This window comes from Doryrhamphus excisus, linkage group LG14, assembly GCF_037039965.1.
Source record: "Doryrhamphus excisus strain RoL-2023G ecotype Guam linkage group LG14, RoL_Dexc_Guam_v1.1, whole genome shotgun sequence".
NCBI classification, from domain to species: Eukaryota; Metazoa; Chordata; class Actinopteri; order Syngnathiformes; family Syngnathidae; genus Doryrhamphus; species Doryrhamphus excisus.
Window position 1 is genome coordinate 8,041,066 of NC_136370.1, and position 25,365 is coordinate 8,066,430.

The 25,365-nt window shown below is 40.0% G+C and overlaps 2 protein-coding genes and 1 long non-coding RNA gene across 5 annotated transcripts in view; all 3 read left to right on the forward strand.

The window, feature by feature from the left end:
• Window positions 1–13,466, forward strand: part of rcan3 (regulator of calcineurin 3) — a 40,730-nt gene extending 27,264 nt beyond the window's left edge. For both annotated transcript variants that reach the window (XM_058091485.2, XM_058091487.2), the window contains 3 exons: window positions 7,352–7,525; window positions 8,035–8,206; window positions 10,254–13,466. In XM_058091485.2, coding sequence (XP_057947468.2) covers window positions 7,352–7,525; window positions 8,035–8,206; window positions 10,254–10,408 — 501 coding nt within the window. In that variant the 3' untranslated portion in view covers window positions 10,409–13,466. The remainder of the gene's footprint in view (window positions 1–7,351; window positions 7,526–8,034; window positions 8,207–10,253) is intronic.
• Window positions 13,467–15,982: 2,516 nt separating this feature from the next.
• Window positions 15,983–25,274, forward strand: ncmap (non-compact myelin associated protein). 2 transcript variants are annotated; one of them, XM_078796266.1, is made up of 5 exons: window positions 15,983–16,107; window positions 16,253–16,431; window positions 23,138–23,235; window positions 23,396–23,480; window positions 24,452–25,274. In XM_078796266.1, exons 3-5 carry the CDS (start codon window positions 23,151–23,153, stop codon window positions 24,714–24,716), a joined length of 435 nt encoding a protein of 144 aa, XP_078652392.1. In that variant the 5' UTR covers window positions 15,983–16,107; window positions 16,253–16,431; window positions 23,138–23,150; the 3' UTR covers window positions 24,717–25,274. The 2 variants fall into 2 exon arrangements, with proteins under 2 accessions (XP_078652392.1, XP_057947352.2); XM_058091369.2 differs by lacking the exon at window positions 15,983–16,107 and having other exon boundaries at window positions 16,115–16,431.
• LOC144901707 (uncharacterized) overlaps window positions 21,932–25,365 on the forward strand; it is a 59,845-nt gene continuing 56,411 nt past the window's right edge. Inside the window, exon 1 of the long non-coding RNA XR_013629771.1 lies at window positions 21,932–21,978. This is a non-coding gene — a long non-coding RNA (uncharacterized LOC144901707). The remainder of the gene's footprint in view (window positions 21,979–25,365) is intronic.

Genomic DNA, 25,365 nt, shown 5'->3' on the forward strand with positions numbered 1-25,365 from the left:
CTAAATTAGCAGCCTCAGACTTGCGGGTGACCCCCTACTTGACAAAAAAGTGTAGTGTAAGTGCGGCCAATGGATCCAGGGGAGATGGTCAGCGGCACTTTAGGAAGAGCCTCTTTAATCGGGCAACCCTAAAATCATAGTGCAGGAATGTGCGGTCATGAGACAGAACACTAGCTACAATCAGAGGGTGACCACAAAAAAAGACACCACAACGTGTAACTGTTGGGGGAAAGCATCCATATCAAACTTGCGCGGGCCGCACTAACATTAAACTTTCATATCAAGGCCGGGGCCTCAAACTAGGGTCCTGCAGGCCATATTTGGCCCGCGGGCCGCGTGTTTGAGACCCCTGCTTTAGAGTAGATTACAGCTTGGCAACACACCTTATTGTGAGTACACTTCACAGTGAGCATGTCCAAATTGTCAATATTTAGTGTCAGCACTAGTGCTGCCTTAATCCTCTTGGGAATGGATTTCAACATAGCTGCTTGAGTTTGTTATCATGTTGGAAAACTTGCCTAACGGAAATGGAGCATGCTCAGCTTCTCAATGTCAAAGTACATGCTGGAATGTTTCCCTCAATGAACCGTAACTACCCTTTGCCAGCAGCACTCATGCAGCCTTAGACCATGACGCTACCATCCCCATGCATTACTGTACACGGTAATAACACACCATTTGGAATGGATGAGAAAATCCAGAAGATGTCAACTGAGATATATTGTGGATAATTTTTTTTAGTGATACCTGCGTTGTTATGCGTCTATGCCGAACTGCTCAACCTAGTGTGGAAACATTGTGAGGAATCCTGAGCTCTCTTGTGGGCATCACTCGCGTGCCTATTGTGTGACACACAAATAAATGAGGAGAACAAAGCGAGTGGGTCACCTCACAGACCAACGCAATGGCAGAATAGCTGGCTAATTTTCAACCATGTGTAACCCAACACCCTTGCTCATTTCCCCTCCTTTTCATCCCCTCAGGATGGCGGCACATTGAGACCACATCAATTAATGATCAGCACTCCACTTGTTTGCAGTGGATCTCAGACTTAATAAGAAGAACAAGTTATTATGGAACGTGAGAGTTGAGCTTGATCGCTTCTGCCCTCGTTGCCAAAACATTCATTTAGGTTGACGAGCTGCAAGAGGACTCATTATATTATACTTATTCCACCCACAGCCCACCTCTTGGCACCCCCACTCCACTGTTATTGGTCCTACTCTCTACAGTGTGCTACAGCTTGTACCCGGGCACACCCATATAAGGAAGTCAGCGGCTGGATGGAGCCGCTGACGTCTCGCAAGACTTACTGTTAGAAAAAACTTTCTGAAACTGAGCGTTCAGAGCCATCCCAAACTTTGGCTTACTTCCAAATGCGCAAACCTCATTATTTGAAAGTTTGGCATTGTTTAACATGAGAATACAACATTCTAGCAACATCATGGATTACTCTTTATTGCTCTCTGGTTCTACCATATCTTACTTATTGTGTAGAAATATGGGGTAATAACTATAAAAGCAATCTCGCTAAATGTACTGCAAAAAAGGTCAGTAAGGATAATTCATAATGCCACCTACAGAGAACATACTAACTCCTTATTTCTAAAATCACAAATACTTAAACTTGCTGATATAGTTCATCTTCAAACAGCTAAAATAATGCATAAGGCTAAAAATAACCAATTACCTAAAAATGTCATCCAATACTTCTCTACAAGAGAGGAGAAATATGATCTCAGGGAAGAACTACATTTGAAACACTTCTATGCTAGGACTACGTTAAAAAGCCATAGCATTTCAGTATGTGGAATCAAACTATGGAATGGATTGAGTAAGGACCTCAAACAATGCACAACGATGAGCCAATTCAAGAAACAATACAAGCAGTTGATGTTTGCTAAATACAAGGATGAAGAGTCTTGAACCAGTCATGATGTGCTATATATATCACTATATTGACACTTACTATGGTACCCATTATGGCATTGGATGGTCATATCACCTCGTACTTTGGTAAAGAAAACACAAAAACCTTAAACTGTATTATGGAAAGCAGGAAGTGAACAAATGTAACAGTTACTGATTGTAAAAGTACCAGATGGAGGGGTAGGATTTAATAAGCTTTGCTTCTTCCTACTTCTTTTGGACATGTGGAACTGTGAACTGATTATGGGATGCACTCAATTGTAATCTGATGCATGTTCAAATGAAATAAAACCATTACCATTACAGAATAAAGCAAAGTGGCATATACTGTAACTGCAATGCAACTGTGGGTCCTTTCCCACAGCTACATGGCGTCCTGCAAGTACACAATTTGAAGCCGGTGTGTGGCGTGACGTATGCAAAAAGTTGTCGGAAAGCAACAGTTGCTTAAAAAAAACACAATGGAACAACCATTTAGTTAGCTGCTAACACCTTGAGCAGTAGAAAAGCTTTGCAGTGAAAGCAAGGTCTTGCAAGGACGGTAGAAGCATAGTGTCTAACTTTAACATGATGTTTGTGTCATAAGGTGAAGCTTTGCTTGTTCTTCTTTACCACAGTAAGCAGCACAGTTATGATTCACAGCTTGCTGAATCATTACGCACTATGTGTATGTCAGACATAGTGGTGCGATCTATTTATTTTTTGCAGGCAGCATTTTTAGAGCCTAAACGCTGTCTCATGGCAATTGTTCAAAGTGACCGGCTGACACTTTGAGTGGTGGATTCTAACAACCGATTCTAACAAGACAGATAATCATAGTTTTCAGACAAAATAGGCACTTGTGTTTTGTGCCAAAAGAAGTTGTCAAGAACGTCCTATTGTTTGGTTGTTGGGTGTACAACATTAATTTTTTTTACATAATAGCTTAACATTAAATAAGAAAACCTTGATCCTTTGAAGACACTCGCATGGCTTAATTTCTGTCGCTTTATTACAGTTCAAATGACTGCAGCGGATCAAAAATGACCACTTGACAACATGTCGTTAAGGGCGGAGGTGTCCAACGTGCGGCCTGCAGCACATTCTAAAAATATAACAAGAAAAGCAGCAGCAAATATGGAACAATCTGCAGTTATTTTCAGTCAAAATATTTAATATATGACATATTATAAAAGTTGGAATTTATCAAGAAAAAGCCATAATTTTATGATATATGATTCATTCATTTTCTACCGCTTTTTCCTCACGAGGGTCGCGGGGGGTGCTGGAGCCTATCCCAGCTGTCTTTGAGCGTGAGGCGGGGTACACCCTGGACTGGTCGCCAGCCAATCACAGGGCACATATAGACAAACAACCATTCACACTCACATTCATACCTATGGACAATTTGGAGTCGCCAATAAACCTAGCATGTTTTTGGAATGTGGGAGGAAACCGGAGTACCCGGAGAAAACCCACGCATGCACGGGGAGAACATGCAAACTCCACACAGAGATGGCCGAGAGTGGAATTGAACCCTGGTCTCCTAGCTGTGAGGTCTGCGCGCTAACCACTAGTCCACCGTGTCGCCAATAACAATATTATGAGGAAAAATAATGTAATTTCAGCACTGTGAATTTCAAGGATTTTGTGCAGCGGTAGTCTTTGTTAACAAATGATGACGTGCAGCAGATAAAGAAGAAAGAGGGCGAAAAGTATGGCCAAGGCGATTATAATAATAATAATAATTGATGAAAAATGTTTTTTTCATCTGATTTTGTCAAGATGGACAACAAAATGTAAGTACACTATGAAGACATAGCTGCTCAGTTGCTTTTTTTTGGACGTATGTGCTTTCTAGGAAAATGAGGGCTCATGGTAGAAGCCAAATAGTCAGACTTACAGTGTTTATTGAAAAAGACAGGTTGCCTTATATTCGAGGTTGAGAGCTATGGCGCCAAACAACCTCAGCGAGTCAGAGCTTTTCTTCCTGACACTTTTTCTTCCTCACACTTACCGATGACATGTGGAGATGCAGTGGGAGCATTTTTCATCTGCCATTTTGTCTTAAAAATATGTGTTATATCTGAGGCAATATGGTAATTACGGCTTTTGGACAGAGAGGTACCACAGGCTTCTGTCAAATATATCTCCTATCACTGTGCAGCCTCTCACATATGAGAGCCTCCATGGTGACCGCAACTGCTTCCTGGCTGTGATGTGGAAGCATTTCGCTTAGCAGAACAGTCATGCAATGATGCAACATTGCTTCACTCCGTAATCACAAAAACTCAACATACGCAAGGTCCAGGCCTTCAATCTTGACATGGAGTTTGGACGGGTTGTGCTGAATTCACAAAGGACTGTTTCCAGCATGTGGACTTTCAGCGATACCGCGCATTTAATTAAGATTATAGTCAAGATTCCGCCAAGCGGAGGAGATAGTGAGCAAGAGTGACAGTGACGATATTGTACGCAATGACCTCTGTTTCACCTTGAGCCACTCGAATGCATCTAGGCAGCAAAAATATATTTAAATGTATAGGAAATGTATAGGAAACATTGGGACCTTGTGGTTAGAATGTCAACATCACAGTCAGGAGATCAAGGCTTCTGTTGAGGAATCTCTGTATGGAGTCTGGAAGTTCTCATCTTGTGGTGGCACTCTGGCTTCCTCCTACATCCCAAAAACATGCATGTGCTCGACTGGAAACCAGTTCAGGGTGTACTCTGCCCCTTGTCCGAAGTCAGCTGGTATAGGCTGCAGCTCATGTGCCATGACATAGTGGGGAAAAAAAACTGCTTTCCGTGTGGAAGTGGTAACTTTTTGGCTTCTTGCTTTGTCCTTCTTCCGCACTCCATTTGAAACCCTTTCTTAAAATTTAAAATAAACACATTAGAGGTTAACTAGTTAGCACAGTAGTTCTTGTCCCTGAAATGATCCCATCGCATGCACATTATAGTTGCGCAATACGTAAAGCTGACTCTAGGGGTGTTATTTCATGTCTACAGGGCTCTCATTGGTAAAAATCATATTGAGAAAGTTCTAAACAGGTTATCTAGGCTCAACCATTGACAATATTCACTTTATTAATATTAAATCCTACTTTGTGGGCCTTATCACTTATCACGGTTGGGTATAGAACCAAGTAACTCCTATAAACTCCTACCACCCAGCGCACAGACTGTTTGCCCTCCTACCCTCAGGGAGGCGCTATAGGAGCTTATGGACAAGAACCACCAGGTTCAGGAACAGCTTTTTCCCAACAGCTGTCTCCTTGTTGAACTCTGCCCCCCATTGCCCACCCCTTCCACGACTTACACCCCCCCCGCTGAACTCTGCCCCCCCAATCACTTCATTGCACTAATTCATTGCACTATTGTACATATTACTCTTATATCTTGTTGATCATACTGTTTATAATTTATATAATCTGCAATAGCCATACTCTAGTCACTTATATCCCTGTATATATCCACACTGTATCATAGTCACTTCATTGCAATACTGTACATATTACTGTTATTATATTTTGTCACATCCATACTGTGCATACTGTTTATAATCTGTATAATCTGCAATAGCCATATTATAGTCATTTATATCCCTGTATATATCCTCACTGTATTATAGTCACGGCCTGTTATAGTTTGTACATAGATCTGTCCATTTACAGCTCTATTCTATTTCTACATTTACTTACTAAGGTACTTATAAAATTGCACTTCTGGTTGGATGCTAACTGCATTTTGTTGCACTGTACAAATGACATGAGCAATAACAATAAAGTTGAATCTAATCTAATCGAATCTAATCTAATCTAAACGAGGGGTGACTGTACTCATGTTGCATTGAGCAGCCAGATGCTGTCCTACTCTTTTTGTCTGGTTTTATGGTTATTATCATACTTTTGTGGCCAAAATAAATGCAAAACCGCCATGCCTGACGACATTTGGTGACATCACGCATGATGTTAATGGTTTGAACTCCAACTTTGTTTGAGTTTTTCACATTTTTCCAGAAACCTTTGGTTGAAATGTAATTTGTACTGTTAGTGGCGGTCTCCAAACAAGTGTCAAATATCGATAATTGATGATCAGTAATGATTCTGTTGTGCTATAATGTGTCATCCTGTGCTTCTCGCCCCCTATCATGTACTTACAATATGTGATAGTGTATTTTGTCAATGGCTTTATGAGGTGGTTTGCTTTGAGTTAAATGGAAGAGGACTTGTGGCAGTTCATCTGTGTATTCCCTTATCAGAATGCCATATTCACTTTGCATCTTTGGAAATAAGACCCAATTATTTGGCATGTGTGGGCGACAGAGCTGGAAGATCGTCGGCCCAGGCAACAAGAGAAGCGCCGCTGATTAGTCAGCGGCCCAGCAGCTCTCTCCCAGCGGCATTTTCGCTGCCGCACCCCCCCTGCCGAGCTGCTTGATTGAGTTCACAGTCGAGGAAGTCCAAGTCGGCGTTCCGCGGAGAAGAAACATTGCAAGAATACATCAGCTGGCTAAAAAGATGTTGAGGAAAGAGGAAATTACATTGGGATTTAAGAGGGGGGAAAAACACTGAAGATTGCAGGGGAATGACAGGAAGCTGGAAATCAAATTTTCAAATTAGCTGGGAAGTGAAATGAAAGAAAGGAAGCAAAAGTCACGTCTCTGTCTCAGACAGGGGTGGCGCTGAATCACTTAATGTGAATATTACCTCCCAGCTCCTCACTAAGTCAGGGGAAAAACAGACGCGTGATACATTTCATCACACATCATATTGAAAAATGAGGCGTCCATGATAAGAGAAAAACATTTTTAATGAGGGAGTAGCTCCCTTAATGTTCTGGAATCATGTTTTCATGCCAGGTTATGGTACTGGGAAGAATAATACTGCCTAGAAGAGTTCAATTTTCCACTTATGAGGTCATGTTGTGACTGAATCAACAGCGCCACTGCTGGTTGTAGCTGAGTACTGCACATTTTTTGCATCAAAAGTGATTAATTCACACTCCTTCTTCGCTGTTGCTTTATCGAGGGTCATTCATTCATCCATTTTGTACCGCTTTTTCCTCACGAGGGTCGTGGGGGGTGCTGGAGCCTATCCCAGCTGTCTTTGGGCGAGAGGCAGGGTACACCCTGGACACATATAGGGCACATATAGACAAACAACCATTCACACTCACATTCATACCTATGGACAATTTGGAGTGGCCAATTAACCTAGCATGTTTTTGGAATGTGGGAGGAAACCGGAGTACCCGGAGAAAACCCACGCATGCACGGAGAGAACATGCAAACTCCACACAGAGATGGCCGAGGGTGGAATTGAACCCTGGTCTCCTAGCTGTGAGGTCTGCGCGCTAACCACTAGACCGCCATGCCGCTATCGAGGGTCAAAAACATCAAAATTAATGTGAAGAAATCATATTGTTATTTTTTTCACAGGAGAGATTCGAGGCATTGTTTCGGATCTACGATGACCAGGCCACCTTCCAGTTATTCAAAAGCTTCCGCAGAGTCCGGATCAACTTCAGCACACCGGAGGCCGCTGCCCGCGCTCGCATCGAGCTCCATGAGTCTGAGTTCAACGGCAGGAAGCTCAAACTCTACTTTGCTCAGGTGAGCTTCAATTTCAATTGAGCTGAATAGAAAGTCATGTTTTTACTCCCATTTTCCCGGTACATCACAACATTCCTGCTCAGTTACCAAAACACGTGACGTGAAGATGTAATTGATTCTCACTTTATCACATTATTATCTCCTGGCTGTATATGACAGTACTCTTAGTGCATAATTATAAGAGGATTAAGCACGTTAGAACTCAGGCAGTTTTGTTATTACAGGTGCTTCTAATGAGAATGAAGGCCATGCCTTCGAGATGCAACACAATTATGTTTGCCGTACCCGCTGTAAGTCCATTATAAGCTCATACAAGGCCAGACATTTTTCAAAAGCTGTCCCTCTCAGTACTAGCCATTTTTGATGATGGCACACAGATGAAAATGGGAAAATATGGTAAATATGATAAATACCAAACGGATGATTAGACTCTCATTTTTCATCAGAAAGTATCTGAATAAATCGGATTCCTTGTTCCCTGATCCTTGTCATTTCTTGTTTCTCGTCAGGTCCAGAATGGCGACGAGGACATCGACAAGTCGTACCTGGCACCCCCCCAGCCCGTCAAACAGTTTCTGATCTCGCCGCCCGCCTCGCCGCCTGTGGGCTGGAGTCAGAGCGAGGATGCCACGCCGGTCATCAACTACGATCTGCTGTGTGCGGTTGCCAAGCTGGGACCAGGTCAGTGCGACACTGCCATTGGATAAGAAAGATAATAATATTAATTTCTGACACAATCCTTATTATTTTGGTTGCCTTTTTTTTGTGATGTACAACTGCAGAGCTGCCTCTGATATTTTGGTCATCTCAGCCACATTATAGATAGGAACTGACTCTTTAAAAAAGTGAAAACATCCCCATGTTTGTGCTGGAGAATCTGCAGGTGCTCTGTAAACCTTCCTATCAGTTATTTTTCTTATCAAAGGAAAACCTTATTAAACACTCCTCTCCAGCTAAGAGCACTCTGAATGGACAATAGCGATGGACTGTTGCCATGGCAACGTGTGGAGTCAGGAAGTGGCTGTCTTGTCAGTGAGATTAGCATCAGGGCGCAGCACTAAAGCACGTTGACGCCCTCTGTCGGTCTCCCGCGGGTTGTGTTTTGTTGCACAGTGAAAAGCTTGCACAGCCAATTTCCGTTTGTCTGCTAGCAGTCTGATCTTATCTCCATGGCAACTGTGATGCAATCTGGAGACTTTATTCTATTCATTCTGCCATGTGTTGTTGTCTGTGCTGTGAATCGCTGTGCAGAAGCAGCCTTGAACACACAGACTGATTAAATACTGTTCACAAGTTATTCATTACACAATCACAACAATGAGCATCATTACATTTGTAATAATGTAGTCTTGTGAGCCTATTTAACATAATGCAGATTCATTCTTGGTCTTTAAGGGATTGCAAGTATTTACAGTACTTCTTATGTCTATAAAATGTAACAAAATTATCCAAAACTAAAATTTTCTGTACATTTTCCCCATTATAAATAATGGCAATATAGTTCATCCATTCCAGGGTCATAATTTTGCTAACAATATTGTTGAAATGGTTAATGAAAGTACATTTCTGGGGATCACAATAGATTAAAATATGAGCTGGAAACCTCATATTACAAATATACAACATAAGGTGGCCAGAAATATTTCAGTATTGAACAAAGCAAAATTTGTTCTCAATCAGAAATCACTCCACACTCTTTATTGCTCTCTGGTTCTACCATATCTTACTTATTGTGTGGAAATATGGGTTAATAACTATAAAAGCAATCTTCACTCGCTAAATGTACTGCAAAAACGGTCAGTAAGGATAATTCATAATGCCACCTACAGAGAACATACTAACTTCTTATTTCTAAAATCACAAATACTATAGTTAATCTTCAAACAGCTAAAATAATGCACAAGGCTAAAAATAACCAATTACCTAAAAATGTCATCCAATACTTCTCTACAAGAGAGGAGAAATATGATCTCAGGGAAGAACTACATTTGAAACACTTCTATGCTAGGACTATGTTAAAAAGCCATAGCATTTCAGTATGTGGAATCAAACTATGGAATGGATTGAGTAAGGACCTCAAACAATGCACAACGATGAGCCAATTCAAGAAACAATACAAGCAGTTGATGTTTGCTAAATACAAGGATGAAGAGTCTTGAACCAGTCACGATGTGCTATATATATCACTATATTGACACTTACTATGGTACACATTATGGCATTGGATGGTCATATCACCTCGCACTTTGGTACGAGGTACATTATTAAAAAAAAAACAAAAAAAACCTTAAACTGTATTATGGAAAGCAGGAAGTGAACAAATGTAACAGTTAGTGATTGTAAAACTACCAGATGGAGGGGTAGGATTTAATAAGCTTTGCTTCTTCCTACTCCTTTTGGACATGTGGAACTGTGAACTGATTATGGGATGCACTCAATTGTAATCTGATGCATGTTCAAATGAAATAAAACCATTACCATTACCAACATTTCCTCACGTCTGGACTATTCTAATCCCGATACTTAGTCCTTGACCAGTCTTCCAATCACAGACTTGTACTGGTCCATAATGCTGCTGCACTGTTGTGTGGTGGCTTTAGTTGAAAAAACAAATCATCCATGCATTTAAGGTTCTATGGTTGTCATCACACTCACTTTTTGGTTCCTTTGTTTCCTGGTAAAGAATTGGATGGATACATTATGCTCATCTACTGTGTCACGCTGACAGGTGAGAAGTACGAGCTCCACGCTGGCACAGAGTCCACTCCGAGCGTAGTGGTTCACGTGTGCGAGAGCGAGACGGAGGATGAGGAGGCTGGGCGGCCGAAGCAGGAAATCGTGCAGACCAGACGCCCAGACGGCCCCCCGAAGGTCTTCAACTAGAGACGGCCCTTGACACACACAATCAGTGACCCACACTCTTTTTGGCCGCCTCTATGATCTGCAACACATCTCTCTCTCTCTCTCTTTATCTCTTTGCCTCTCTCTATCTCTTGTCTTTGCACTCACAGAGAGCGACGCCCCTCATTTCAGCTGAAAAAAAAACAAACATTGCTCCAGTTGAGGCGTTTTTTTGACGAATGAGGCGGCTTGGAAGTGAATGGATGAGAATCTCACACACACATGCACACACAACTCGCACGCACACAGTCATCACATTCCTGTGAGTGGTGGGTGTTAGAGTGACTCCGCCCCCCTTACTGACCTGCCTACTCCGTGGGAGTGATGGTCAACAACAGAGGGCGCCATGGTGTTCAAATGTACGCTCGCTAGTGCTAGCTCGCTAACTGGTTAGCTCACACCTCATTGCGAATGGTGTTTTATGCACAATGTGTGTTTATTTCCCACTCATGCTCATATCAGGTCTTTGCATGTATATACAGTACACACGCTACTGCGTGGAAAAATACTAACAGAATATACCACACTGCACGGAGCGCCATATGTGACAAACGAGTTAGACTTTTCTCCATTTTTTACCTTTTTTTTTTTTTTGCTAAACTACTAGATGTGTTCTTATTGTGCATTTGATACACTTTTTGCATGCTTAATTCTGAGCTGAGGTGTTTTTTTTGTTGTTGTTTTTGTTTTGGGAAATGCATGCCGATTTGGCAAAAAGCACATTTGCCGCTGAGGCGTCCCCCCCCCCCCCCCCTCCTCTATAATTTGAATGTTACGCCACCTTCAGTGTTGACGCTCAGCTTTTGGCTTTTGTTCTGACGGCTGCTCCTATCTCCCCAGCCCTTCTCAATGTCTCTCTTGTAAATATAATATCGTCTTTTGTCCGTTTTTGTAGTCCTCGTTGGGTCAAAAGGGAAACTTTAAGGATGCCTGATGAGATGTCAACCAAAGCATTCTCACGTATTTCCATAACGGTTTTACCAACAAAACTGGAGGATAACACTTTAATGAGCTTCACCTTTTTGTTTATTAAAGACTACAACCAATCCGAAATATGCTAAACAGTTGTGTTTTTAAACCAAGATGTGTTTAATTGTATTTTAGAAGGCGCGGCGGGCCACAAAAAACAAGCTGTGGGCTGCAAATGGCCCTCAGTGCCACACTTTGGACACCCCTGCTTGAGAGGAGTTTCCAACAGATGCTTTTCACGCAAACGCCAACATCACTCCGCTCCAGGAGTTTGTTAATATTATATAATGGACAAAAATAACAATGAACAAAAGGTAAACGTGAGATGAATCATGTGTTAGTAGCTATAGCAGGAAAACACACCAGCTGAGATGCTAACAGAAGCGCTAGTTAGCCAGCTTGCTAGCCATGCAAAGAGCTAACAAAAGTTCATTTGGTTTTGGGTTTGGTTGTCTTTACACCTATACTTTATTTGACCACTAGGGCAGTGTTGTGGAGTTGTATGGAATGCAGAGCTGACGGGTGGTTAGGATTGTTATTTTTTTAATTTTTCATACACGCACCTGCTGGCTAGCTAACTTGACGCCATTTACCGCCATTTTAGACGTAAGATTCATTCAATCACTTTGTGACAGTAACGGGAACATACAACAAACACAAGTTGATGTTTGGACCTGACCTGATCCCCTGCACCCCTCAGAAGCAACTAAAATGGTAAGACTTGATCGTTGCTACAGAGCTATTATATATTTTAATGGGTACGCTTTGAAAGAAACACACAAAAACCCAAAAGATGCTACTCTAAATAAGCACCATCACGGATTCCATTGGAAACTTTTGACTACTAGCCAAAAGTGTCAAAGCTTGCAAAACTGAGGGGTTTCTTTATTGTTGCTTTATTTGAAACATTTGAGTATATTTCTTTGAATGACCATCGCTCAGTTGTGAGAGTTGTGCAAAACTATTTGGCTAGACTTAACGTAAAAACGTAGCAACGTTGTTGTCACTATGGACCAGATAAACTGTCTTTAATTTCTTTGGTCGTGTGGTGCCCCCTTGTGGTGTACATGTAAAAACGCAGTATATACAGGTCAATACAGTACAGTACTACCATCTAAAGTCAAACACGATGAAGCTAACTAATTATTATTTATTAGTCTAGTTGTCTTATTGCATTACTACTGCAGGGGTGGGCAACGTGTGGCCCATGGTCTGTATACGCCCACAGAAAACGTTTTCTTGGCCAGAAGAAGTATTTGAAAAAGGCCTGAACAGTCATTGTGGGTTAAAAGCTCACAATATATAGGTAGTATTTATTTAATATTTTTAGTACTAAGGACCTCTGAGGATTTTATACAAAACAAAATGGCCCCCAATAGGAGTAATGTTCCATATTGTATGAAAATGGTCTTTATTCAACACAAAATGCATGTGAGCACTTTAACTATTAATTGTGTCGGTTTCTTGTTTGTTTCTGTCTGACATGCTGTTATCTTTTTTGGGGATTTTGTTCATTTTGCATAACAAAATCGACATTGCTTTTCATCATCTCATGGTCTAGCAAATTGGAGCCGTTTGTATCGGCGCCATATTGAAGATGTACAGTACATGAGTACAAAACAGGAAGTAGGTTGGCGGGAGCCTCTTAAAGGGCCGGCATGATAACTTTTTGTATATTTTTGTACATAATATGCCAAGTTTTTATGTTGCTGAGACCCAGTCCCAGTAGTGTGTGTGTGGCTTCTCTTGTTGTCATGGAGATGGAAATCATTTCTGCGCCTACTAAAACAACAAAAAAAAAAGATGCTGTTTGTCACTGTATTTTTTGGTTTCATATTTTGTTTGTGACTACTATGTCTTGTATTGTAGGAACTACAGAAAACAAAAGTAGCAAAACAAGCAATAATTTACAGTTCTATGATACCGGTATGTGTATTTTCATGTTCTGTACTTCTTTCTAAGAGATCTTGATCTCTATCTTACAGTATCTGCTTCTATTTGTGTAGTATGATAGTCCTTTGTTTCACTTAGAGAAAAAAAAAACAACATAAAGACTTATTCTTAAAAGACATGTCTGGTGTCGTTTATTGTAGGCTGATTTCTGGATGTAATACAACCACAATATATACATTGATGTATGGTGCTGTAATGGTGCTCATTAAGGCCGATGACAATGTCATTTTCCCAACTTTTTCCTTCTGATAAACCACGTTTTTCCTAATGTTATACACCCACAACATTAGAAACACTTGCACAATCTAATCAATACAATAGAGTAAAGTTATTGGCTTCTTCCTTTGTCTCTGATCTCTCTGATTGAAACCCTTACTTAAGCTTAGAATCGATAAATTGGAGGCTAATATATTAGCTCGGTAGCATGCTGTGCTTAAAGCCATGGCCATCTTTTGTGTCCATGAAGTGATCTCATAGCCTTTGCATTAGAACTGTGGTTTAAACAAAGAATAATATGAGACTAAAGGTGACCATATGTGTATTATTTATGCGCACAGGGCTCTAATAATGGTACAAACAGATTTTCTATGTTCTATCTAAAAAAATATTTAATTTATTAATATTGAATTCACTTACAGCGAACCACATGAATGTGATAAACAAGGCTTCTCAATACTAATTCATGTAGATATTAAATTACTAATGCTTTAAATAGTTAACTTAGTCACTATAATTTTGTTTATCATTTCATTTATTTATGTATGAAATTATAGTTATTAAATTACAAATCAAAAGTACTATCAAGAAATAATATGTATAATAATAACCTGTACAATTAATGAACTGTGTATTATTTCATGTTAAATCTAATAAAATATATTTCATATGTACTGTAGATGCACAAAAATAAAATGATTCTCTTTTATTACATACAATTATATTTATTCATTCATTTATTTTCTACCACTTATCCTCACAAGGGTTGTGGGGGTGCTGGAGCCTATCCCAGCTGTTCTCGGGCGAGAGGCGGGGGGTACACCCTGGACTGGTCCCCAGCCAATCACAGGGCACATATAGACAAACAACCATTCACACTCACATTCATACCTATGGACAATTTGGAGTCGCCACTTAACCTAGCATGTTTTTGGAATGTGGGAGGAAACCGGAGTACCTGGAGAAAACCCACACATGCAAGGGGACAGCATGCAAACTCCACACAGAGATGGCCAGGGTGGAATTGAACCCTTGTCTCCTAGCTGCGCGCTAACCCCTCGACTGCCGTGCTGCCCTTACCAAACACAAACAACCTATAATGTTTCTTCAACTTTTACTGATAATACCTATAAAACACAGCAAGCATTCCCTGTTTCAGATCCACTATCTGATCCCAGTACTACCCTTGTATTGCTTTTTTTTTAATATCCATCCTGTTTGGAAGAGGCCCCATAAAAACATAAAACATAAAAACTCTCCCTGCAGGACATTAAACATAATACGGATTTGTCCAACCTGCAGATGTCAGTGTTTGTGTGAGAAACCGAACCTGCATCCACTTTTTAGGATGTGCTCCGAGGTAAGTACGGAGGTGGGACACTTGTGAATGCCGTCAGGCTGCAAGCAGCAACCGTTGAGGCTCGAGTGGAGCAGAACAATATGTCTACTAGTTCAGTTACACTTTCTCATAAAGCTACACTACCTGGCTTTGTGGTCACAGGCACCGCCTCACCCCCGGATGGTAACTGGAGAGCCCTTTGACTTGTTGGCACAGTTCTGAGGCAAGACCACAGTAGCGACAATATGACTACTATCAGGACCGCAAACAGCACATTCCAACACAAATGTGACCTTGTGTATCATAAACGGAGCTAATAGACCCTAACACACCTTTGTCTTACACCTTTGCTCAGGTGTTGTTAATTTTTAACAAACATTATAAACACGAGTATCAGGAACAGTATGGCTACACTGTATCATTCCTGTCTTGTTCACTGAGACATTGCTGGAAAAATATCAGAAGAATTTAGTTATTAAATATAGTGAGAATAGTCCGTTCCAGGGTCAAATTTTGTCCGTCATGCAATTATCTATTGGGTTATTATTATTATTCATAATTATAAATTAGAGCTGCACGGTGGTCGAGTGGTTAGGAGCTGACAGCTACGAGACCAGGGTTCAATTCCACCCTCGGCCATCTCTGTGTGGAGTTTGCATGTTCTCCCCGTGCATGCGTGGGTTTTCTCCGGGTACTCCGGTTTCCTCCCACATTCCAAAAACATGCTAGGTTAATTGGCGACTCCAAATTGTCCATAGGTATGAATGTGAGTGTGAATGGTTGTTTGTCTACATATGCCCTGTGATTGGCTGGTCCAGGGTGTACCCCGCCTCTCACCCAAAGACAGCTGGGATAGGCTCCAGCACTCCCGCGATCCTCGTGAGGAAAAAGCGGTAGAAAATGAATGAATGAATGAATAATTATAAATCATTTTTTTAATAAAAAAACAATAATTATTAAATTATTATAAATTATTATAAAGTACTTTTGTGTATTATAATATTGTTTGTTTTTAACTTCTGATATTGTGAAATGGAACGAACCATTGACATAAAACCACCCCATGTTTGAAACAGATACATCCCCGTGGTGATGAGAACACACAGACATGGCGGCTTTTTCATGCGGCGCCACGGACGGCACGCCTCAGGGGCCCAGGCGGGAGGACCTGAAAAACCAGCTGCCTGACATCATTACTCTGCAGGCGAGGAGTCAACACGGAACCCTTCCTTCCTTCCCTCTCTTCCTCACTCCTCTCTCCTCCACTTACTTCCTCAACACTCCCACAGAAGCCTCACAAACAAACAGAGTGGCATCTCCCGACGTCTTTTAAAGCTCTTTTCTCACAGGAGACAGGCGGGGAAGTCCGCCTGCAGGAACAGCAACCCGGTGTAGGACACCACTCAGTGGACTATGCCCCCCTCGGTTAAGTGAGAGAGGGAGGAGGGTGGGTAGCAGAAGGGGGGGAGCCCCTTCTTCATCATCCCATCCGGCGAAAGCTTGGGCTGAAATCAGTGGAGTTTCAGTGGTGAGTGTCATACTTCCTCCTGTTTTTTATTGTGTTTTATGTGAGTGTGTGCATGTGGCCATGATGGCAGGTGATGCTGGGACGAGAAGAAAAGAGCTAACATTCCTCAGAGATTAGTGAAAGACACTTAAGGAGGATTATATTTCGTATGCCCCTGTTATTCCCCTGAAATACTCGCTGTGCTCCATAAGAAAAAAATGTGCCATCATTCCTGCTTCGGGACGGTGTTCCCTGCTGTGATGACTAAATGACAACGTGTGCAGCGGTACAGGTGAGCTGCAAATTAGGGGTTTGCGTATCGCCTGCCCTTGAAAGAGATAAGAACAGAACCATTACAGTCCATTTGGTCACATTTTAAAACAATTACAGTATTTCCATGGTAAAATACACTTAAATAAACACAGTCACACTTCGTTTTTTTAACAATTTTTTTCGACTACAAACAACACTCACAATACTGCATTTAATTTATTCAGACTTGACTGCGATAAGTACATTTCCATAAAGTATGATTAAATATTAATAGATTTTATATTTTTGTAATTATGGCATATAAAACCTATTTACAGTCTTCTCAATAGGGGTTAACTAAGGCTGTCAAATTTGTTTTGACGAATGTTTTGATGAATGTGCACACATCCTGTTGACCCCAAGCGGTGTGGCAGTTGATGTGGAGCCATAAGCGGGAACAAATATTGAGCACAAATGGTGTTTTTAATGCTAAGTTTAGCTTCAAAGTCCTGGCAGACGGCTCACTTGACAAAACCAAAGTCTTGAGTATGTCGACTTTCCAATGCCAGAGAGAAGGTACTGCAGTACTGCAGGTATTTTTTATTTATACAGTAATACCTTGGCATATGAGTAGCCCAACTAACAATTTTTTTTAGTTGTGAGCCATCTTTTGTCTCATCTTGAAGGGTGTATTAAAAACATTAAAACGATCTTTCAAAAAGTATACTTCTTATTGATAAAAATGTTGTTGTATCTGCGATTAATTGTGAGTTAAATATGGCCAAAAAAATGTGAATAATCACAAGTAAATATTTTAATCAATTGACAGCCTTGGAGCCAGAGGCGGGGTACACCCTGGACTGGTGGCCAGCCAATCACAGGGCACATATAGACAAACAACCATTCACACTCACATTCATACCTATGGACAATTTGGAGTCGCCAATTAACCTAGCATGTTTTTGGAATGTGGGAGGAAACCGGAGTACCCGGAGAAAACCCACGCATGCACGGGGAGAACATGCAAACTCCACACAGAGATGGCCTAGGGTGGAATTGAACCCTGGTCTCCTAGTGAGGTCTGTGTGCTAACCACTTGGAGCTCATTTTGTCCTAATTACGGCAATCAGATTGTAAAGAGCACTCAAAATATGGACATTATGGTATCTAACAGTCCTCTCTAACAGTCCAGCTCTTGTATCATGAAATTGTTTATGTGTACCTAATAAAATGACAGATGAGTGTTAAGTGAATGATTAGCTTCCATCCAGGCCATAAATTGGTTGTATGCACAATAAATCCCAACACATTTGGTGAAAGGTTATGAAGTTCCTTGAAGTGAACACGTTTTTATATTGAACAACATTATATACTATTGCAACTGGCTTAATATACTGTAGGTGGCATAGCATTGCTATACATTGTAACCATGATGTGGTCATATAAATGATTAACTTCATATGTCAACAGTGGTGTGAAAGTGTTAGCCCACATCCGGAGTTGTAATTTTTTTCATATTCGTCACACTTAAATGTTTCAGATCATCAACCAAATTTAAATATTAGCCATTGACAACACAACTGAATACGAAAGGCAGTTTTTAAATGAAAGTTTGTATCATTAAGGGAACTTAAACCTTTGGAAAAGGTTATAAAGCCATTTCTAAAGCTTTGGGACTCCAGCAAACCATAGTGAGAGCCATTGTCCTCAAACAGCGAAAACACAAAACAGTGGTGAACCTTCCCACGGGGGCAATGATGACTCATCCAAGAGGTCACAAATGACCCCACAACAACATTCAAAGACGTGCAGGCCTCACTTGCCTCAGTTAAGGTTAATTGTTCATAACTCCACCATAAGAAAAACACTGGGTAAAAACGGCCTGCATGGCAGAGTTCCATGACCAAAAACCACTGCTGAACAAAAATAATATTAAGGCTCACCTCAATTTTGGCAGAAAACTATTGATGATCCCCAAGACCTTTGGGAAAATACTATTTAGGCTGACCAGATAAAAGTTGAACTTTTTGGAAAGTGCATGTCCCATTACATCAAGTGTAAAAGTGAACATCATACCAACAGTAAAATATGGTGGTGGTAGAGTGATGGTCTGGGGATGTTTTGCTGCTTCAGGTCCTGGAAGACTTGCTGTGATAAATGGAACCGTGAATTCTGCTGTCTACCAAAAAATCCTGAGGCAGAATCAAACTCAAGCTGAAACCAACCTCGTTTCTGCAGCAGGACAATGATCCAAAACACACCAGCAAAATAAAAGAAAAAAGAAAAACAAAATGACTTTGACTTTGGAGTGGCCTAGTCAAAGTCCTGACTGACCTGAATCCTATTGAGATGCTGTGGCAGGACCTTAAAAACACGCTTTATACAGGAAAAGCCTCCAATGTGGCTGAATGACAACAATTCTGCAAAGATGAGTAGGACCAAATTCTTCCACAGCACTGTAAGAGACTCATTGCAAGTTATCGCAAACCCTTGAGGGTGGACCAACCAGTTATTAGCTTTAGGGGGCAATCACTTTTTCACATAGGGCCATGTAGCTTTGTATTTTTTTTTCATCCCTAAAAAGTTTCATCTAACAACTGCATTTTGTGTTGTCATTGACTAATATTTACATTTGTTTGATGATCTGAAACATTTAAGTGTAACAAATAAGAAATCAGGAAGGTCATATTGCTTTACAAAATATCAAAATAGCCCTTTAATATGTGGCCCTTGGTGGAAAAATGCAGCACCCTTGGCTTAGAATCACTGACACACTACACAAATGTCTGCGTCAATGGGATGTTTTAGTTCCTGTTCTGCTTAGACTCCATCCTAGTTGCAGGCCATTAAATGTCTTGTTTGCTGAGGGTGGAAGGATGTGCAGCTGATGATTTGTGGAACAGCATACAAAATTATTGTCACAGTGACGAAAAACAGACTGACGAGGAAGCGCAAACTGATGACCTGATTTGTTCCCCTAATGTTAACGTGTATGCAAATACAATCTACTGATATATCAAACAAAGTGACATCCTCTGTAGGTCGTACACATATGATTATCATACAGTGTCACCTCCAAAGTCAAATACACTCTGCTTTGTGACACTCTCTTAACTTTAACAAGGGGGGGTAATAAACCTCACACACAAGCCATGTTAAACATAACACACAAACAGCACGGATGATCCATACCAAAAAGCAGGTCTTGAGACTTCTATTAAAGTCCTATGTACTGCTATGTATAGTAACCTATACTGTATTTAACATAAATAACCAATCACTTTGCTAGCAAATGGAATGTTATGGGAATTCCCTTCTCTGTTTGAAATATATAATACATGCAGAATAGAATATAATTTGAAAAAGACATGTTGTCTTATAAGGCGGTACGGCGGTTAGCGCACAGACCTCACAGCTAGGAGACCAGGGTTCAATTCCACCCTCGGCCATCTCTGTGTGGAGTTTGCATGTTCTCCCCTTGCATGCGTGGGTTCTCCAGCACCCCGCGCGACACTTGTGAGGAAAAAGCGGTAGAAAATAAATGAATGAATGTTGTCTTATATTTGAGATCTAGAGGTGAGTTCTCCTCGTGCTTTACTTCCTGTTAGTCACACACACACACACACACACGTGGACACACACATGCACACACACTAGTGACCTGGAGAGATGTGATACAGAGGCCAGCTGGGAAATAATACCTCAAAGGTTGTTGTGCAAGTTAGCAAACAGAGGAGCGATTACGCAAATATAAGTTAAGATATGACCAATCCAATCCACTTTATTTATATAGCACATTTTATAAGCAGAGTTTCCAAAGTGCTGCACAGACTAGTAAAATAAAAAGTAATAATCCAAAACTAAAAAGTCATTTAAGAAATAAAATTGTAAAATAGATATTAAAATATTAAAAACAAGAATCAAAGCAATAAAAGTATAAAAAATAAAAACTATTAAAATAAAAAGAAAGAACTAAAAGACACAGGACCACACGACTCACTCCGAGTTAAAAGCCAGAGAATAAAAGTGGGTTTTAAGACGAGACTTAAAGCTTTGGATGTTGGGGGCCTTTTTTTACTTGGGAGGGGAGAGAGTTCCATAGCTTGGGGCCAACCACAGAAAAGGCTCGGTCTCCCCTGGTCTTAAGTCTCGTCTTGGGAACCACAAGTTGGAGTACAGCCATTACTCGTTTTTCCCGGTTAATTTGTTCCAGACCAAACCACCATTAGTGAATTTCCACGAAGTAGAATTTAATATTAATAAATTTAATATTTTGGTTGTTAAGAGCATAGAACACCTGTTTACGAATGTCTGAATACATAATAAAAATGAAAATTAGGACCTAACACTCACAATTCCGAGTGTGCCTGAACGCCTCACGATGCAAGGACAACAGAGCAGATGCATAGCAGAGTGTGAAGTTGTTTATTGCTATGTGCGCTTATATGAACAAGAAAGTCTTTAAGCTATTATGCAGCTGAATAACTTTAACGTTAACATACCTATACACCCACTCAGCCAGTGTGCTCTGGTGTTGTTAAATAACTTGCCATTTCAGATGAAATAAACGACATATTCAACCATCTTGGAAGAAAAGAAAGCTTTTAAGAGAGGTCAAACATCCTACGATCACACAGACACTTATCAGAAGCTGTCACCTTTGCAAACAGGATGTATGATATATGTCAGCGTTAATGTGCACTGCTAGAGATTGTTGTGCTATATTTGCTCGAGAACCGGAAGCGGGATGAGGCATGGCAGGAAGAACCGCAAAGGCCGCCAAAAGTTTGATGTAGTTCTGATAATGGTGTCATGTTTTGGGATTTTTGCAAGAGCTTGTTTTCTAGTAGACCTGCAGCTGTTGCAGTGGGTTCTTTAGGAGAAACCTCATGTGAGAACCTCCTTTATGGTAAAGCTTTTAGTAGGAATGCATGGCGTGGGGAGATGTCAGCACATCCAATATGTGTGGAAGAAAAAAAAAAGGTACACAACAAGAGGATGTTTGAGTGTGCAGGTGTCCTTTTTCATTTATCATGAATGGCTGACTGTAGAGTGCCCTTTCATATTGGGAGTTGTTGCGCTACGAGGAAAACTGCAATGCTTTCTTTTGCACTCTGATATAATACAATGTAATTATTATTTAGTCAAATGGTTAGCATGTAGGCAACACAATCAGGAGATTGGGAAGACCTGGGTTCGAATCTCTGTTAGGCATCTCTGTGTGGTGTTTGCATGTTCCCCCCATGCAAGCTGGGTTTTCTCCTCCCACATTCCAAAAACATGCTAGGTTAATTGGCCACTCCAAATTGTCCATAGGTATGAATGTGAGTGTGAATGGTTGTTTGTCTATATGTGTCTTGTGATTGGCTGACAACCAGTCCAGGGTGTACCCCGACTCTCACCCGAAGTCAGCTGGCACTGTATGACGATATGTGATTTTTTTTTTTGATCTAGAGGGGTCTAATTTTATTAAAACGAGGACTGTCAATTGATTAAAATATTTACTTGTGATTAATCGCATCAAATTTGATTTAACAATGGTTTATTTGAACAAAATATAATTTTTTAATTATAAAATATCTGTACATGGTTTTAAGAAATCAATGGTAATGTCACACTGCTCTGTGTTAAATATAAAGAAAAAAACATACTGTAAAGAAATTAAAAACAGCACCATCTGCTGCACCTGGTGAGCAAAAAATGAGCAATCTCTCCAGAAATGGCAGTGACTTGAAATCAATATTTCATGCAGATATTTGATAGCGGGTGTGTCCACATGTATTGTCACCAAAACATACTAACTCGAAAGGCACAAGATTTTATACTGAGTTGAATTCTACAAAAAATTATAATGGTGTTTATTATTATTAGGAGCCGAGCACAATACCCAGTTTGTGCAAGGGTCTGATTGTAATCATTGTGTTTATTATCATAGATGAATATAAAGTGAATTAAATAGGAATTAATTAATATTCATATAGGAATTAATAAATTCAGTACATAAAAGTAATAGATATATAAAATATAATAAACAAAATATTTTTTAATATGTAAATCATGAGTGCTCAGTTTATTAATCTTATGATGCTGATGTAGCATTTTAAAATGAACGGCAATTAAATTAATAAAAAATGCCAAAGTCAGTAAGATTTCAATTGGTTGTAAAATTAATATATTGGTCTTAAAAAGATGAGTAATTACAAACGGTAAATACAGTACTATTTCAACTTTTAACTAAATATTCTTATTTTAATTATTAATTTAATTGTTTTTTAAAAACAGCAGTGATGACAATTTATTGATTATTATTATGTGATTAATATATAAGTATATAACATTATGACCTCAGATTGTTGCCGTCATCGCTTCTACTCGGGGGTATATTTCCATGGTACAGAGATTGCTATGATTTGCTGTGATGTATTATTATTACGAGCATTCACACAATTTCATGGGCTTGTTGTCATCCGTGCAGGTTAGCGCTGAAAATGCAAACTTCCACCGCCTCACCCGAAAGCAACACGACGTCAACTTCCAACATCACCAAATCCAAAGAGCAGATTCTCATCCAGAGTAAGACCTCCTCTCCATTTAAGTGTCATGTCCCTCTCTTCAAAATACGCTTTTCACTGTCAATTTGTTAGCTTGTGAGTGACACCGTTAAGAAACAGCAAAAAAAAAAGAACAAGGGGGCCCCAAAAATAATTTGTTGTTTGCTTTCTGTCCATGTCAGGTTCTGGAGCTATGATTGCTGTGATTGTCATTGGTATCATCATCATTCTCACCGTTGTGCTCTTTGTGCTGAAGACATACAACAAGTAAGGTTGCATTCCTTTCTCAAAGGAACAGAGTAACAAAAGGAAACACACACAAATGATAAACCCGGGAAAACACACTGATAATTATGGTGAAGTTACTTGCAGACTTTCTAAAACGTCCCAGCTTGTACATACTGTTCTCAGTGTGCTTTTTTTCCAACTTCCATAATACTTACAAGGTCTCCTGTCGTAATATGGCCTTATTTGCATAATAGTTTGACTTTATTCCCCAACTTTATTTCCCCCAACCCAAGTTACCACAAAATTACATTTTTTTCCTCTCATTCTCATAATATTACATCTTTTTTTGTTTTTTTTATCTTCCAACTTGAACTTACTTCTTATATTCTTCTCACAATATTTGACTTTATCACAATATTGGCTTAATAATATTTTGACTTTATTCTCATAATATTATAACTTTTCCCCGCAACGTAATTTTCCCAAAAAATACAACATTGTTTCTCATAATATTCAACGCTTTTTTTTTTAACCCTTAGACCCACTTATGCATCTAAGGGTTAATAGTTAAACTTGGACTCTACTAAAATGGCATCATCTCTCCTCATATTACAATATTCTCATACATGTATGACTTTTTCCTTTATTTTTACTTTATTCTTGTAAGATTGTTGATGATTTGATTAGATTTTAAAAATTATGCTGTATTATATTTTTAGAACATGCCATATCGCTTTATACGTATATGGCATATAGCATATAGCTTAGGTTTTACAATTCACAGTGGTTCACTTCTTTATACACTTGTATGATTGTTGTGAATGTTAAAATGTTTATTTGCGCATTGCTGGTAGTTTTAGCATGGTAACAGTTTGACCCCGGAACAGACTAATTAAATGTAATGTATTTCCTATTATTTGAGTTTCACTGTATCGATTGCATTTCCATTCACATTGCTATATCACAGATGTACAGTAAACATATATTCCATTTGTTTTTTCCGGGAACAGACGGACCCACGCGTCCCGACTCCTGGGGTCCACCGGGGGTTCCAAACCTCGTAAGAAGGCGTCCCCGTCGACAGTCCCCACCATGCCCATGGACACCATCGGGGTCAGCTCCGTGTCAGGCAGCCTCCCCAACTCAAACCCGACCTCAGAGACCAGCCTTCACCTGCCCAGGGCGCAGCTGAGCTCTGCAAGGGGCAACCACATAGGATTCACCAACGGGGGATCCACGGTGGTCACCATCCATGATACGTCTGGAAACACATAGCATGGACTCCAAACAAAGGCCCCTGACTGACTGATGCACTGCCCTTATCGACTGAATGTGTTAAAATGAGGCAAAAACACACAATGTGAACAAAACAACACAACAAGTAGACACAAAGAGCTTCACAAAGGATGTGAGAAAACACCAAAATGAGGCTTCTTTTTGTTTACAGAGTGTGTGCACATCACGAGTAATCCAAAGGAGAAAACATTCCTGGCAATGTTGGTCTTAACTGGGTACATTTCTGTATTTAATAAGGTGTCACTTGTGTCCATCAGTAGAATGAACTGTAGGACAGAGACAAAAACTGTATCAAGTAGGATAACTCAGTGTTTGTACGAGTTTCTGGATATTTTGTGACCTACATGCCTTCTTTCTACGTTAGGAAATCTTTTCAAACTATTCTTCTGTATGAAAATCTCACTTATTTGTTTTATAAAACATCCAGGTATTGAATACCAACATATTTTGCACTTTATTTTCATTGCTCCCTACATTTGTTTTGTGTTTATTTTATTTAGATTGAATTAGATTCAAATAAAACAGGATGTTTTTAAGCGTGGCGTGTTTTCATATGTTATCAGATTATTGTTTGATTTCCGCCCCAACAAGTAGAATTTGATGCCCCCTGCTGGCAACGCTGAAAATT

Bases quoted from the DNA above. Each gene is read 5' to 3' on its own strand.
- ncmap (XM_078796266.1), top strand. From the start codon at position 23,151: ATGCAAACTTCCACCGCCTCACCCGAAAGCAACACGACGTCAACTTCC. The intron at 23,236-23,395 runs GTAAGACCTCCT...TGTCCATGTCAG, and splicing joins AGAGCAGATTCTCATCCAGA to GTTCTGGAGCTATGATTGCT. The intron at 23,481-24,451 runs GTAAGGTTGCAT...TTCCGGGAACAG, and splicing joins GTGCTGAAGACATACAACAA to ACGGACCCACGCGTCCCGAC.